Source organism: Crinia signifera, chromosome 7 (assembly GCF_055691185.1).
Source record: "Crinia signifera chromosome 7, ASM5569118v1, whole genome shotgun sequence".
Taxonomy (NCBI): domain Eukaryota; kingdom Metazoa; phylum Chordata; class Amphibia; order Anura; family Myobatrachidae; genus Crinia; species Crinia signifera.
In genome coordinates this window covers 100,878,689-100,892,725 of record NC_139223.1, presented here as the reverse complement: position 1 = coordinate 100,892,725, position 14,037 = coordinate 100,878,689, and the positions used below count along the sequence as shown (strand labels likewise).

The following is a 14,037-nucleotide window of genomic DNA, read 5'->3' as shown; positions in this document are numbered from 1 at the left end:
GGCTGGACCCTGCTCGGATGATTTGACACCTAAGCCCTTTTAAGAGATTCAGGCCAGCACAGCCCCGCCCAGGTAAGTTTTGTTATGTAGGCCATGCACCATTTTATTCAGGGCTGTGGAGTCGGTAGATAAATGTTCCGACTCCGACTCCTCTGTATTAATATGCGAATGTATTTGATACATTCCTTGAAGGAAAGAAAGGCAACATTACTACAGAAACTAGAGGCTGGGAAGCCAACAGTCTACTGTATTGAACAGTTTAAGCAAAGGACAAACACAATGAAGACAAAGTTTTATAAAAAAAAATTATTAATTGATTAAATGGCTGGATAGTAGCAGTAGGCACAAACATCAGGAACAGGAACTTTACCAGTTCAAAGATAAAAACCACATTATTTGGTTGTTTTGGGAACAAAAACAATAAGAAAGGTTCAGAAGTGTGGAGCATGAGTTCCGCATGCTTTGTGACGACAACAAAAATCAACGAGCCACAATCTCCGCTGGTTTGCTTGCTCGTCACCGTTCAATTCATGGACACAAGGAACTATTTCTTTACCGAATCGTTAATGGCGACGAAAAATGGTGCCTGAACATCAATATGAACCAGCGTAAGGAATGGCTTAGCCAAGGTAAACAAACGACCCCGCACATGAAACAAGATCTTCATCCGCGTAAAAAGATGTTGTGCGTATGGTGGGAGAGCTTGATTGAATGAAATTTTCGAGTCTACACCAGGCGATTTCTACCAACGAGGTATTGAAAACCTTATTGAACGTTGGAAATAAGTTGTTAACTACAAGGGAGAATACATTTATAAGTATTGGTGCTCCGAATTGTGCGTTGCGTGCCATATAGTGAAGCACATGAAAAGCATGCTTTTTTACGGTCACTTAACGTGTTCGTTTTGCGGTTACGTGAGGCACTGCATGCATTGGTCTTTATTCTTACAGTAGAGAAGTCATTAATTATACTTTTCGGAGTCGGAGTTGGTGCCTTGTTTGCAGACTCCGAATCCAGGTACTCGAAATTTACTCCGACTCCTCGACTCCACAGCCCTGATTTTATTTGCCATTCTTTGTACACTCCCTAATGTATTTATATCCTTCTGACGATATGGTCTCCAGAACTGGACACAGTATTCCAGATGAGGCTGTACCAATGACCTATAAAGTGGCATTATTACTTCTTTTTTTCTGCTACTGATTCCTCTCCCTATGCAACCAAGCATCTGACTAGCCTTCCTTATTGTTTTGCTGCATTGCTTTCCTGCCTTTAAGTCACTTGAAATAGTGACTCCTAGATCCCTTTCCTTCTCAGTAGTTTCCATTATAGTACCCTTGATACTATATTGAGCTTTTGGGTTTTTGAGTCCCAAGTGCATAATTTTGCATTTTTTAGCATTAAACTGTAGTTGCCATGCTCTTGACCAATTCTCAAGTTTACTTAGATCAGGCATGTACAAACTATGGCCCTCCAGCTGTTGTGAAACTACACATCCCAGCATGCCTTGTCAGAGTTTTAGAATTCCCTAGAAGCAAAAATGTGGCAAGGCATATTGGGACTTGTAGTTTCACAACAGCTGGAGGGCCATAGTTTGGACATGCTTGACCTAGATCATCAGTCATTTGATTGACCCCTCCTGGTGTGTCAACTCTGTTGCATATCTTTGTGCCATCTGCAAAAAGGCATACTTTCCCTTCAATACCATTTGCAATGTCACTAACAAAGATATTAAAGAGCACTGGTCCAAGTACAGATCCCTGGGGTACGCCACTGGTAACATGTCCCTCCATAGGATGCACACCATTTACTACAACTGTCTGTTTACTATCCTGTAACCAGGTTCTTATCCATTCAATTGTTTTATAATCCAATCCCACACTTTCAAGTTTATTTAGCAGTCTGCGATGTGGGACAGTGTCAAATGCCTTACTAAAGTCTAGATATACCACATCTACAGCCTCCCTTCATCTATTATTTTGGTCACGGAGTCAAAAAAGTCAATAAGATTTGTTTGGCATGATCTCCCTGCAGTAAAACCCTGCTGTTTTGGATCCTGTAAGATGTTTAAAATATTCCACTATTCTTTATTTTAATAGTGTTTCCATTAATTTCCCTACTACTGTTGTAGGCTCACTGGTCTGTAGTTACTTGCTTCTTCTTTGCTTCCGCTTTTGTGCTGTGGAACTATTTTTGCTCTTTTCCAGTCCTCTGGAACTGCACCTGTTTCTAGTGACTGGTTGAATAAATCTGTTAATGGCGCTACCAGCACATCTTTTAGTATCCTTTGATGCATTCCGTCTGGCCCCATTGATTTATCCACTTTAAGGGGGGTATTCAATGTCAGGGTCACGGCAGTCGAGCTTGCTCGACCGCCGTGACCCAGTCCCGTTCTCGGTCAGCTCGACCGAGAACACGCAGGCGGGATTCAAAAGGGGGCGTGGCCGCGAGTTGCGGCCGGGAAGAGGCGAGCTTCAGCCGGCAGCTCGTCACTTCCCGGCTGTTCTCAGCAGAACAAGCCCGACAGCTAGTGATGTCGGGCTCGTTCTGCCGAGATACCCTGCTCAATGCTGTCGGGGAAGACAGCATTGAATAGGGCCCGGCGGGCATCTCCCCGATGGGAGGTGCTCGCCGGAAATTGAATATCCCCCTTAGTCTTGAAAGTTCTGTTAGGACTTTCTCCTTAGTAAATGTACTTCCATCTACCTTAGTTTTATAATTGTCCTTGCAACTTCACTGTGGTCCCTTCCCTTCTCCTTCTATAGTGAATACGGAGCAAAAATAATTATTTAAATGATCTTCAATTGCCTTGTCTCCCTCCACCAAATTCTCAGTGTCTGTCCGAAGTCTAAAGGTGCATACCCACGGTACGATTTATGTTCCGTAAGATATCATAAACAATTCCCCAGAAAAGTCCTGGTGGTTAAAAAGCATAAGATTTGTGCTTAAAATAAGGTACAATGTGCATAAGATATAGCAAACGATCTGACGTCACAGCTATACTACACTATACTATCTTATGCTTTCTAGACAGAATTGGGTTGCATGTTCACCCAATCAGCTCCCTCCCATACGACCTGCGGGAGCGCGCATCGTACGTCGGATAGTGCATACCCACGGTAAGATATAGTGCACTATCTAGCATGCTATTCGAAACTGGCTAGATAGTGTGCTAGATTGTGCACTATATCTTACCGTGGGTACGCAGCTTTATTATTTCTCCATTTGATTTTCTCCTTTCACTTATATAGTTAAAAAAAGTTTTGCTTCCTTTATCTACTGACTGAGCCATTTTCTCCTCAGCTTGTGCCTCGGCACGCCTGATCACTTTCTTAGCCTCCTTGCGCCTGGCAAGATACACTTCTTTGTCGTTATTATTTTGAGTATGCTTGTGTGTCCGAAAGGCCATCTTTTTTGCTTTTACACTAGTTGATACCTCTTTTGTAAACCACACTGGCTTCCTTTTCCTGGTGCTTTTCTTAACCCTTTTGATACAAAGGTCTGTTGCCTCTAGTATTGCACTTTTTAATTTTTTCGACCTCTCCTGCACTCCTTTCAAGTTCCTCCAATCGGCTAATGAATTGCTTAAACATCTCCCCATTTTTGCAAAGTCAGCCTTCCTAAAATCCAACACCTTAGTTTTTGTGTGACTGGAGTTGGATCCTGCCTTGATACTAAACCATACTGCTTGATGATCACTGGATCCTAGGTTCTCACCCACATATATGTCTGATATCCTGTCACCATTTGCGATTATTAAATCTAATATTGAGTCTTTGCGAGTAGGCTCCCTCACCAATTGCTTGAGAGATTCTCCCTGTAGCTCCTCATTAAGGAAAAATTGTGTATTATACTGACTAATAAAGTTTAGTTCAACACAGATGCGCTCCATGTACATATAAAAAATGTACAAAACTTCTATTGCAAGTTTGGTTGTGATTTTATGCTTATTATCTTAATAAATGTGTTTTTTTTTACTATAAATACGCACACTTGTACCTTATTAGTACAACCCACCCGGTTTGTTTATTTGTGTTAATTCAAGGGAGTGCTGTCACTTTTTTCTTGGGTTGCTGCTTGGCAAACCAGCTCAGAACAAGGTGCTCTTTCTAGGTAACTGTGGGGTTTATTCTAGTTCATTCTTTCTGACAAAATCCTTCTTAGATGGACAAAACCATGTGCACTGCAGGGGGGCAGATGTAACATGTGCAGAGAGAATTAGATTTGGGTGAGTTATTTTGTTTCTGTGCAGGGTAAATACTGACTGTATGATTTTACACTTCAATATATATCTCACTTTGAAGAAAAACCCCACCCAAATCTAATTCTCTCTGCACAAGTTACATCTGCCCCACCCGCAGTGCACATGGTTTTGTCCATCTAAGAAGGATTTTGTCAGAAAGAATGGACTAGAATAACCCCCTGTGTTATCTTCATTGCATTGTTTCTGCATTTAGGGATCATTTCATAGGCTGGGGGCCGTGTGCATGGTCGAGCTGTGTGCATAATATTTTTGAAGTGCATATTTTGGCAAAATGTAAACATAAATGCAGCATTATACTGGCATTACACCGCAGTGAAACAGAAGGACAGAAAACAACCACAACTCTGAAAACCAAAGTACTACTTTGAGTGAGTTCAATTTATCCTCACAACATACAACTCCTGGCTGCTTAATCTGGATATTTAGCCATAATAATATTTTGACATCTGCAAAAACTTTGACTATCATTGTTAATGCTTGTATTTGCATGGTTTTGAAAATGCACAGCTGTACCTCTATAGACTCCACCTCTCCCTGCTCTTCAACTGACTGCAGGTGTCTCTCAAGATTCCTCTTTATCTATACACGTCCTCTCAGGGTGAGCAGTGGTGTAGGGTGCAGCCAGCGCACCCGGAGCAGGCCCATGTCATGGCACCCCCCTCACTCCCCCCTCTCATTGCAGTGTAATGGCTGTGATTTATTGAAAAAATATTGCAAATGGTACAAAGGTAAATAAATGCCACAAAATACAAGGTGAATAAAATAATGACAAAGCATGCATATAAGGTTTAAGAAATGGGGCACCGGTGGGGCTGATGGAGGCAAGGAGTCTCTTCCCAGGGTAACACCAGGCTGTGCTGTGGTACACCAGGGGATGTGTTGCAGGGAGCTGGCGTCCCTACTCCCTTCAGTGTACACCCCTGGTTTACCTTTAGGAATTTGCGTCCCCCACCGTGGAGTCGGTCCCTCGTCAGGGCTGGGTGCCTGGCTCAGTCTGTGTTATTCGCAGGGCGCTTCCCGGCTTCTGTAAGCACGGTCAGTGGGCGGCCTCCAGGGTCTCAGCTCACAACCCGGCAATTCCCCAGCCGCGCCTGGTGATGACGTCACGGGGTGCCGCTGCGGCTGTGGATTGGAAGCTCCGTTCGCTGGCTGTTAGTGCAGTCTTCTACCAGTCACCTCACACTCCCTACATCTCCCCAGCCCCGCCAGGTTACTGCATCACCGGGGGCTGTTCGGGCAGCGGAGACTGGTGTGCTGAATGTATGTCTGCACCGCAATGAATGGATAGGCAATGTTAGATATGCCTGCGGCGGTTCACATGATACAGCAAGGGGGTGCCCTGAAAACCTATGGCGCCCGGAGCACAAGCTCCACCGGCGCCACCCTAGCTATGCCTCTGAGGGTGAGCCCATTCACTCACTCAACTTCCAATATCACATCTATGCTGATAATATTCAATTTCCTCTCCTTTCCTGATCTCTCTCCCTCTATCCTCACTCATATCTCCAACTGTCTCTCTATCTATTATTCTTGGATGACCCAGTGCATTTTTTTAGAATTAAAATATCTAAGACTGAGCTGATCATCTTCCCACCCTCCTGCATAAAAACCAACCAGCTCTCATCCTAACCTTCTGTTTATGTGTACTTCTACTCCTTCTGTGTCACTCCTGTGTGTCTGACCTTCCCCTTTAGAATGTATGCTCTCATGAGTAGGGCCCTCTCTCCTTATGTGCTTTTCTTAGAATATATCCCTTGATGCAACTATCCTATTTACCATGTACTTGGTCTAAATTGTCTTGTACTATAATTCGTTATCTATTTTTTGCTCATTTATGTAGTAGTGGCAGCATATAAATAAACAGTAATAATAATATTAATAATAACAATTAGAAGTGGTAACAATCATTTTATATGATTTATCCATTTGAAATACAGTAGATGATCTAGTTTGTTAAGAGAACAATAATAATATGCGCAGCACGTGTGCATGGGTAGAACGCAAGCACAGGGACTCCCAGCTAGGATGGCCAATCCAGGGATCGGCGGGATCCCAGGATTTGGCCTCAAAAAGTCCGGGATTTCAATCCTCCGCCTGCCTCTTTTCCTCCGCCCGCCCGTCTGCCTCTTCTCCTCCGCCTGTTGTCTTCTAAGGAGGAGGTGCACTTGCACTCACTTCCAAACCCACTCCCGGCCGCCCCCCGCTAATGTAAGTAAATGTGCAGGTCAGCCGGTGTGGGTATGTGTATAGGACATGCCTTTAGGGATGCCAATCCTGGGATCCCGGGAATCCCAGGATTGAGAATTTTTCAATCCTGGGATTGAAAAAATGCACCGGGATTGGCATCCCTACTCCCGGCGCTGCGTTCCACCTGGTTACATTCACAGTTAGGCGGAAGTGTCACGCTGGACGCAAGAAGAACAGAAAGCAGCACATTATGCACCTGGAAACCATTGGGTTGTGGTGGTGCAGGCACGGTGTCTGGATAGGAACCACTATTTGTGGATCATACAGTACCGTAAGTGACACCTTATTGATGTTGCTCTATACAAATATGGGTGGACGTTTTTGTTATATAGTATGTGGGGGGCCTATTCCTATTCTGGAAATAACCTGGAGCTGAAGGGCATGACCTTGTGTATCTGAGGGGCATTTAAGGTTCGCATGTTGTATGGGTCAGTTATGCACTTTATGAGACAGAAGTGGGGGGCTTGAAAAAGGTCTGAAGGCAGACAAAAATGTCAGCCACGGCCCACTGTGATGTACTTAACATTTTATTGAACTGGTATGTTGGATTAAAACTTTATGCTACAAACAAATCCAGTGAGTGCCCTCTTATTTATTATGAATTCAGTATATGCAGACACAAATATAAATTACACACCCCAGGGGACTGCAGTGCCAATTAAAACAATCTTTGCACAATATCTAGAGAGATTGCTTAAAAAACGGTCTCTACTCACCCCATCGTTTATGCCCCCTTATTCAACACCAGTACTATTAATGACATTTGAGTTAAATTGATGCACACAAAACTCATAGCTGCCAATCACGTATCTGCTTCGATTTTCTAAACTATATTACACAAAGCACTTAAGCCCCATACACACTAGACGAGATAGTAAAAGATATCACCCTGAAGGGCCCTTCTGTTAACAATGAACTTTTACATGCATTGTTAACGACCCCCTTCCGCATCTGAACAGTTCAGACATTGGAGCTGCAGCATGGCCCCACCTACTATCAGAATCGGCAAGTGTGTATGCTCTTGCCAATGCTGGCACCCAGCCTGGTGGTGGGCCACAGCCTGTATTGTCAGGTACATGCATTGGCTAGTGTGTACCTGGCTTTACTGTAGGAGTCAGATTAATTGCTTTAATTTCAGTGCTCAAATTTCTGTAAAAGTCCCAAGTTACAAATGAGTATATCACAGTATTAATTGAGATCTTCTCATTGGAATAGATTATGCAGCCTGGTATTATTACATCTGCATAGGAAGCATTATAAGTACCTTGTCATCTGGCACAGGTTCATTGTCAAAGATCTTCATTGGCGGAGGAAGAGGAGTGTGGGAATCATCATCTGCCTCTTCGTCCCATCCTTTCTTGCTCTTCTGAAATGAATAAGTGCATATTGACAGGAAGCAATGAGATAAAAAGCAGAAGCTTGGGGGTTACTCTGCTATGAAGAATGTTTTACAGAGTATCCGCTCAATATTTATAGCTATTTAGCGAGGAACATGCTACAAAGTATTACTGTATATAAGGTTACATTGCTGTCAGTCGTTCATAGTAAATGCCATATATGTCATAAATTGCAGCGTAACCTCTGAACAAGAAACCTATGTGTTTTTGCCAGCGGTGTGAAAACAGGCCTGCTTCCAGGGATTTGGTTTCACAGGTGACACAAAATCCCTGTACATCACCTTTCCATAGTAGTGTGTATCCTGAAGCCATGCAGTTAAACCATCCGCTGCATTGTTACTGCTGTTTACCTAGTTCTCAATGGGTGAAGCTAACCTGTGCTTATTGATGGTTTCCAAACAGTAACCTGTTCCAGCACAGTGCATCTTTCCCTACTGCAGCATTTCTGACACCTGACCTGTGTCTTCACCTGTGCAGGCCTTCCCACAAGCTGCACAGACAGTTTCAGTTTGATACTGCTTTCCTGGTTCAGGTTTATAATCAGCACCACCCAAATCAGTTTCCATATTCCATTCCGGTCTTGCATTTCTTATTTTACTACAGAGTATATCCAGTTTTTGGTTCATAGAATCTATACAATCCATACAATCAGGGCCGGTGCTAGGGTGTCCGGCGCCCTCCTGCAAACCATACATTTTGCGCCCTTTCACATTGCCATTGCAACAAGCTGCAGCCCGATTGTGGGAGTGTATGCAACATGCGATCCTATGGAGGATCTCGGGTGCATGTACATGTATGCATACACCATCTCAGTGCTGTGTCCGCAAAATGTTGCAGGCACTAATGGTGCCCATACATGCTGTGAGAATCGCATACGTTATGGGCTAGATCGCATCGCACGGCATGAATGCAATGTGTGTGCGATGCTATCCAAAAGCAGTACAAAAAGTATGTGCAGCACTCGTGACTGAGGGGGAAACGAGGGGAGAGAAGGAGGAGATGGAAGAAGAGGGGAGGATATAGAGGGGGCGGAGTGTTGAGGACTGGCAGTGGCACTGGCACAGCACACTGAGAAGAGGGAAGGAAGGGGAGGCGGCGCTGCTGCCTGTTCGTCATTTGATTGACAGCTGACAGGTGCAGGGAGCAATGGGTAGGGGGCGGATCCGGACATGACATGTAATCCAGGCATTCACAGACAGTGCTACATGCCTCAGCGCAAGTGTCCGTGAGGAAGAGGGGGCAGGTCGCAGGAGGAGGACAGTGTGTGCGCGGTGCAGGGAGCTGCTCAGCATCTCCATACTGCCGCCCGATGTCAGACAGGCGCTGCGGGCGGCGTGCAGGAGGCAGTGACAGTGAGGGCTGAGGCAGCTTTAGCAGAGCAGGGAGGGAGACAGCGCCTTTTCAGCATGGCGCCTCCCTGCTTTGCAGGAGCTGCTGAGTGGGTAGCGCCGGCCCTGCATACAATCTACTGTTCAAGCACTGTCAAATCCAGCACTCCAGGTCCAGACTTTTTCAGCTACCACAGTAACAAACGAGTTCCTGCCTTGTTTATCTACTGACCTGCTCTTCTCTGCAACTGCCACCTCAGCATTATATGATCAATTTCTCCCCATCCCCAATGTTCGAGGTTTGCGCATGTGCCAATGAAAATCCCCGGAGCTAACGGCTTTGGCAAGTTTCACACTTGCGGAGCCGTTCGCTCCAGGACGGGAGAGCAGGGGATGGTGGCAGGGGAACGACCAGCGTTTTATGGGCCTCCCCCAAAAATTATGTGATTTCACCTGAGAGTAAATACTTAGCATATTTAAAAAATGGTGGCAGACCGCCACAAGGGAGCCCACCCTAATGGGTATATACAAGTAAAGCGGAAGCAAAGACGGCCGATAAATGGCATGGCGCTTCAAATAGCCATCCAAAACACTGTACTATAGTTTTCATTAGTGTAGCAATCGCAACCAGCTGCGTAGCAGTATAATTACATGCATTCGCCATAGTATGCCATAACAGGACATTTCTCATGGCAGGACAAAGAAGCCAGAATGGTGGGCCCAACAAGATAGATGAGCGAGGCTACATCTGTATGTTTGTGTACCAATCAATTTTTTACAACACTTACATAATGCACCGGATATTATGAAAAACAATTATTACTAAAATATGACAGTTTCTTATCAATAATACCTATTTTGAAAAAAACATTAGTATTACCGTCACATTAAAATATTTTCACGCAGATGTTAAATCCATGACATGTAAATCAAGCTAGCAGCAATTTCTTCAAGTTTTGTTCTATTAAAAAATAAACCCAACAAAAGAAAATCACAGTTGATAATGGGCCAGATTCTCTAAGCTTCAAAAGTGATAAAATGGAGAGTGATAAACAGCCAGCCAATCAGCTCCCACCTGCCATGTCACAGACTGTGTTTGGAAAATGTCAGGCAGGAGCTGATTGGCTGGCTGGCTGTTTATAACTCTCTATTTTATCACTTTTGAAGCTTAGAGAATCTGGCCCCTAGTCAGGCTATTCCAAAATGTAACCTGTCTCACCTCATCCGCACTGTCACCCTGAGGGGTGATGTCATCATTAACTCTTGGGGAACCAAGATTACGGCCTTCTCTCTTCTTCTGCTTCTTGATGTTGCTCTCAGTCTTCCCACTATTAAGGCGCCTAACAGGACTCGTCAGCCACTTCTTCAGTGTGTTTGTAGATCGTTTGGGGCCTGGAGAACTCTGGATGGAATTCAGGGAGGACTGTGGTTGCAAGTTGGCCACTGAATCGGTCTTTCCTCCATTCTCTCCTGTAGAGACAGAAAACGCATCTGCAAAAAAAAAAAAAAAAAGAAGAAGATATATCAGGCTCCAGGGCTATCTGTCCATTTACATATAGAAAGAAACAATGTAGAGAGTATGTCTGAAACATTATCACATATGATTGAGTAATGCCATCCAATGTATTTAGAATTGGTCGACACCACATGGTCAATACATATGACATACATATGTATCAGACATACATATGATTGACATGGTCAAAAGGTCAATAAGCAAAAGGTTGACATGGTTATGGTCGACACATGAAAAAGTCGCCTATGACCGGGCAGTACCAAGGGGTCCATAGTTGGGCCCCAGAAGTCCGTCCCTGATTGGTTGTCCCTGGACGAGGTAGTGAGGTACGTGTTCTGTATATACTCTGAGCTCTACAGACACCATGATGTGGGAAGTAGATATCAACACTGGTATCCAGTCCCTAGTCGCATGGTGGTCCCAACATTTCAAGTGTCAGTGCACAGAGCTGTAGGTCTGTGTAACGTATATTCTGTATATACTTATCTGCTCACACATCTGTTCTGTATACACAGCTGTACCACCATGCCCTGCTCTGCAGGAGACACTGGGAAATGATATAACAGGTATGATAGTTCCTAGATACTACAGTATATACATTACCGAATGAAAATAATGACAGCAAATAAAAGCACTGGGAATATAAAATCCCTCCACTACAGACCACACTTCCCACACAGTGGTTCCTGAGATGCTGTGGGAATGGCCACTTTGTAATGTGAGGCAAGTATAAATCTATAGGAATAAGCTGCAAGTACTTCACAAGGAAACCGCTTTTACCATGTTTATTATGCCCATTTCAGGAGCGGAAGTCTACGGTGTCAGGATGATGCTTGATTTGATTCATTAGTGTGAGTGCAGTGCATATTATTTCTATTCGTTTTCTGCGCCTCCACCTTTACATGGATGTAATAAAGAAAATATACAACCCTTTTGGAGCTGTCACTCGATGGATATTTTGTACAGATATTAATCTAAAATCATTCCTCAGTTTGACGGCACAATCATATGAAACAGAAGAGAAAAGTAGATCATAGTGTAACAATATTTAATTAATACAGAAGAATCAATGATTAAATTCCCTCCAGGGATTCCAGGATAAAACAATTACCAGAATAAATGAGAACCTTATTGAAAAGAGTTTTCTAATAAACCAAAAAAAATTGTCAGCATAAGGATCCACGCCTTATTCTGCTTGGTGCGGTAATTTCCGAATTCTTTCGGAGGGTGCTTTTTAGCCGTCTGCGCATGCGTAGGCAAAGCTATGCGCATGTGCCACGTATGGTCTCCGTACTCGTTCTCACTAATAGAGAAATGTCCACCGAATTGACTCGGGAAATATGGGCGTTTTTGGGCGTCATTCGGACTTACACAAGGGCGTGGTTTCAAAGTGGAAAAAACTGGGCGTAGATATGGGCGTACACGAGGGAGTGCACGAACTCTGGTAGGCATGCATTCGGACACCACACCGACTGCAAACTAACCAACACGCATGAAATATGCGGTCTTCATAAGGAAGTTTCACTTTGCAGAGACCACTTGTTCATGTGCTAGGCATTCGGTTCGCCCAATTAGTACGCCCGCACCTTAATACAATACAATCCACTCCTCTACTCATTACTCATTAATTACACTCTTTTCATTGCTTCAATTGGAAGCATTGCTGCCTAAAGGGACCATTACTTAAAGACACAAAGATAAGTTAAAACATCACTGCATGTTTGCTATTTTACCCACATTTACACTGCAAGCAATGGTCAGAAATTGGTACCAATAATATAATTTTACATTCAGCAATAACACCACACATTTGGGGATAAAAATAGCCTAATTGCATAAGTGTGTCATGTGACAGATTTATGAGTTCAGATAATAGTCGTGAGTTTTGCGGAAATACACCGCATTGGTGCGTACGGCCTGCTTCCCGTCCGTTCTGACGCTGTAAGACCGTGCAGAATCTTTGTGTGGCCACCGCACACGCACGGTTTGGATGTTGTCCGAAAACATACCCTCTTCTTAGAGAGCGAGTCCGTCCGAATGCGGAGGACCTGTGGGCGTTTGTTCTTACAATGTCCGCACAGCGTGGCGTGCGGTCCGCTCCAAAAGAATTCGGAAAGTTACGCACCAACCAGAATAACCTCCTAAATGTAATCAGTTATCAATACAGCATTTCAGGGGATAACAGCTTTTGAAGTTTTGGAGGAGGTGTTTGTCTATTCCGCACTGAGTATTCCTTTGTGCGGACTACATACAATTTCCTTTTGCTTATTCTGTGTTCTTATATTTTTATTTTACACTATTCTTTGTGTATCTATCCTTTTATCTTAGCAAATGCGGTGCTACTCTTCTCTAAATATATACATATATAGCAAAGGAAGAAAAAGTTAGAGATGTTTCGGGTGCACTCTTGGTATTGTTATGCGGTCCATTCAACTGATTTGAGAGAAGGTGATTTTATTAAAAATTAACCTTTATTTATATTCTTATATAATTTCTCCTCTCACAAAAATAAAGTAAAGAAGTGCATTAAAGTAAGAAATAGTGCTTTTTAAAAAATGTGATTGTGAAGTCCTGATTTCTTAGTGCCGTTAATTGAATGTTTATATTAACGTGTCATGTACCCATAGTAGTTTTCCAAACTTATTTTCCTTTTAAATGAGCATATACTTTATTTACATATTTATTCAGTTTCCTCTTAATTAGGTAATCCTCTCTTTATTTTGTTGTCTAACAAAAAATAGGCCTGATTCCCTGTTGGTATGTATCTTATTTAGCACTTCTCTGTACTTTGTATTGTTGCATTCATGTGTTCTTCATCTTTGATCTTTTTTCCTGGGCTCACTGCCAGTTCTCAATTGTAACGGTTTTATGATACTTAGTTTTTGACCTTGTTATATTGTATAGATTTTTCGTGGGAGATATATGGTTCTTATATTCCTTTCTATTTATTTCTCAAACACTTTTAAACAATGCCTGTGGTTGTGTTATTTATTGTGGTGGTAGGGGAAATCCTAGATTTAATATTTTACATGCTTATTTCTATCTTAGGGGCAGATATTCAAGATTGCTCTGTCTCAAGTGCATGTATGTATTGCAGTTGTCCCTTATATATGGTCAAGCTACTTTGGCACTCTTTCAATGGTGTTGCATATGCAAACACTGCTATGATTTCCCCTTTCTCCTTATTGTTTCTCTGGGGTAATGTGCATATGTAACTTGCCGTTTTCACTCTAAGATTTCTCCCTATAACTACTGCTGGCAACTGTGTCCTGCCACATGCAGGCT

The 14,037-nt window shown here is 43.2% G+C and overlaps 1 protein-coding gene across 12 annotated transcripts in view; it reads right to left on the bottom strand.

The window, feature by feature from the left end:
- KALRN (kalirin RhoGEF kinase) overlaps positions 1 to 14,037 on the bottom strand; it is an 856,470-nt gene that overhangs the window by 146,568 nt on the left and 695,865 nt on the right. For 10 of the 12 annotated variants that reach the window (XR_014450786.1, XM_083153542.1, XM_083153544.1 and 7 more), the window contains 2 exons: positions 10,456 to 10,727; positions 7,776 to 7,877 (listed from right to left, as the gene is read on the bottom strand). Coding sequence is in view for 11 of the 12 variants with exons in the window: in XM_083153542.1 (XP_083009668.1) it covers positions 7,776 to 7,877; positions 10,456 to 10,727 (374 nt within the window). In the remaining variant the exon portion in view is untranslated. The remainder of the gene's footprint in view (positions 1 to 7,775; positions 7,878 to 10,455; positions 10,728 to 14,037) is intronic. The other 2 variants (XM_083153543.1, XM_083153548.1) reach the window with 1 other exon arrangement.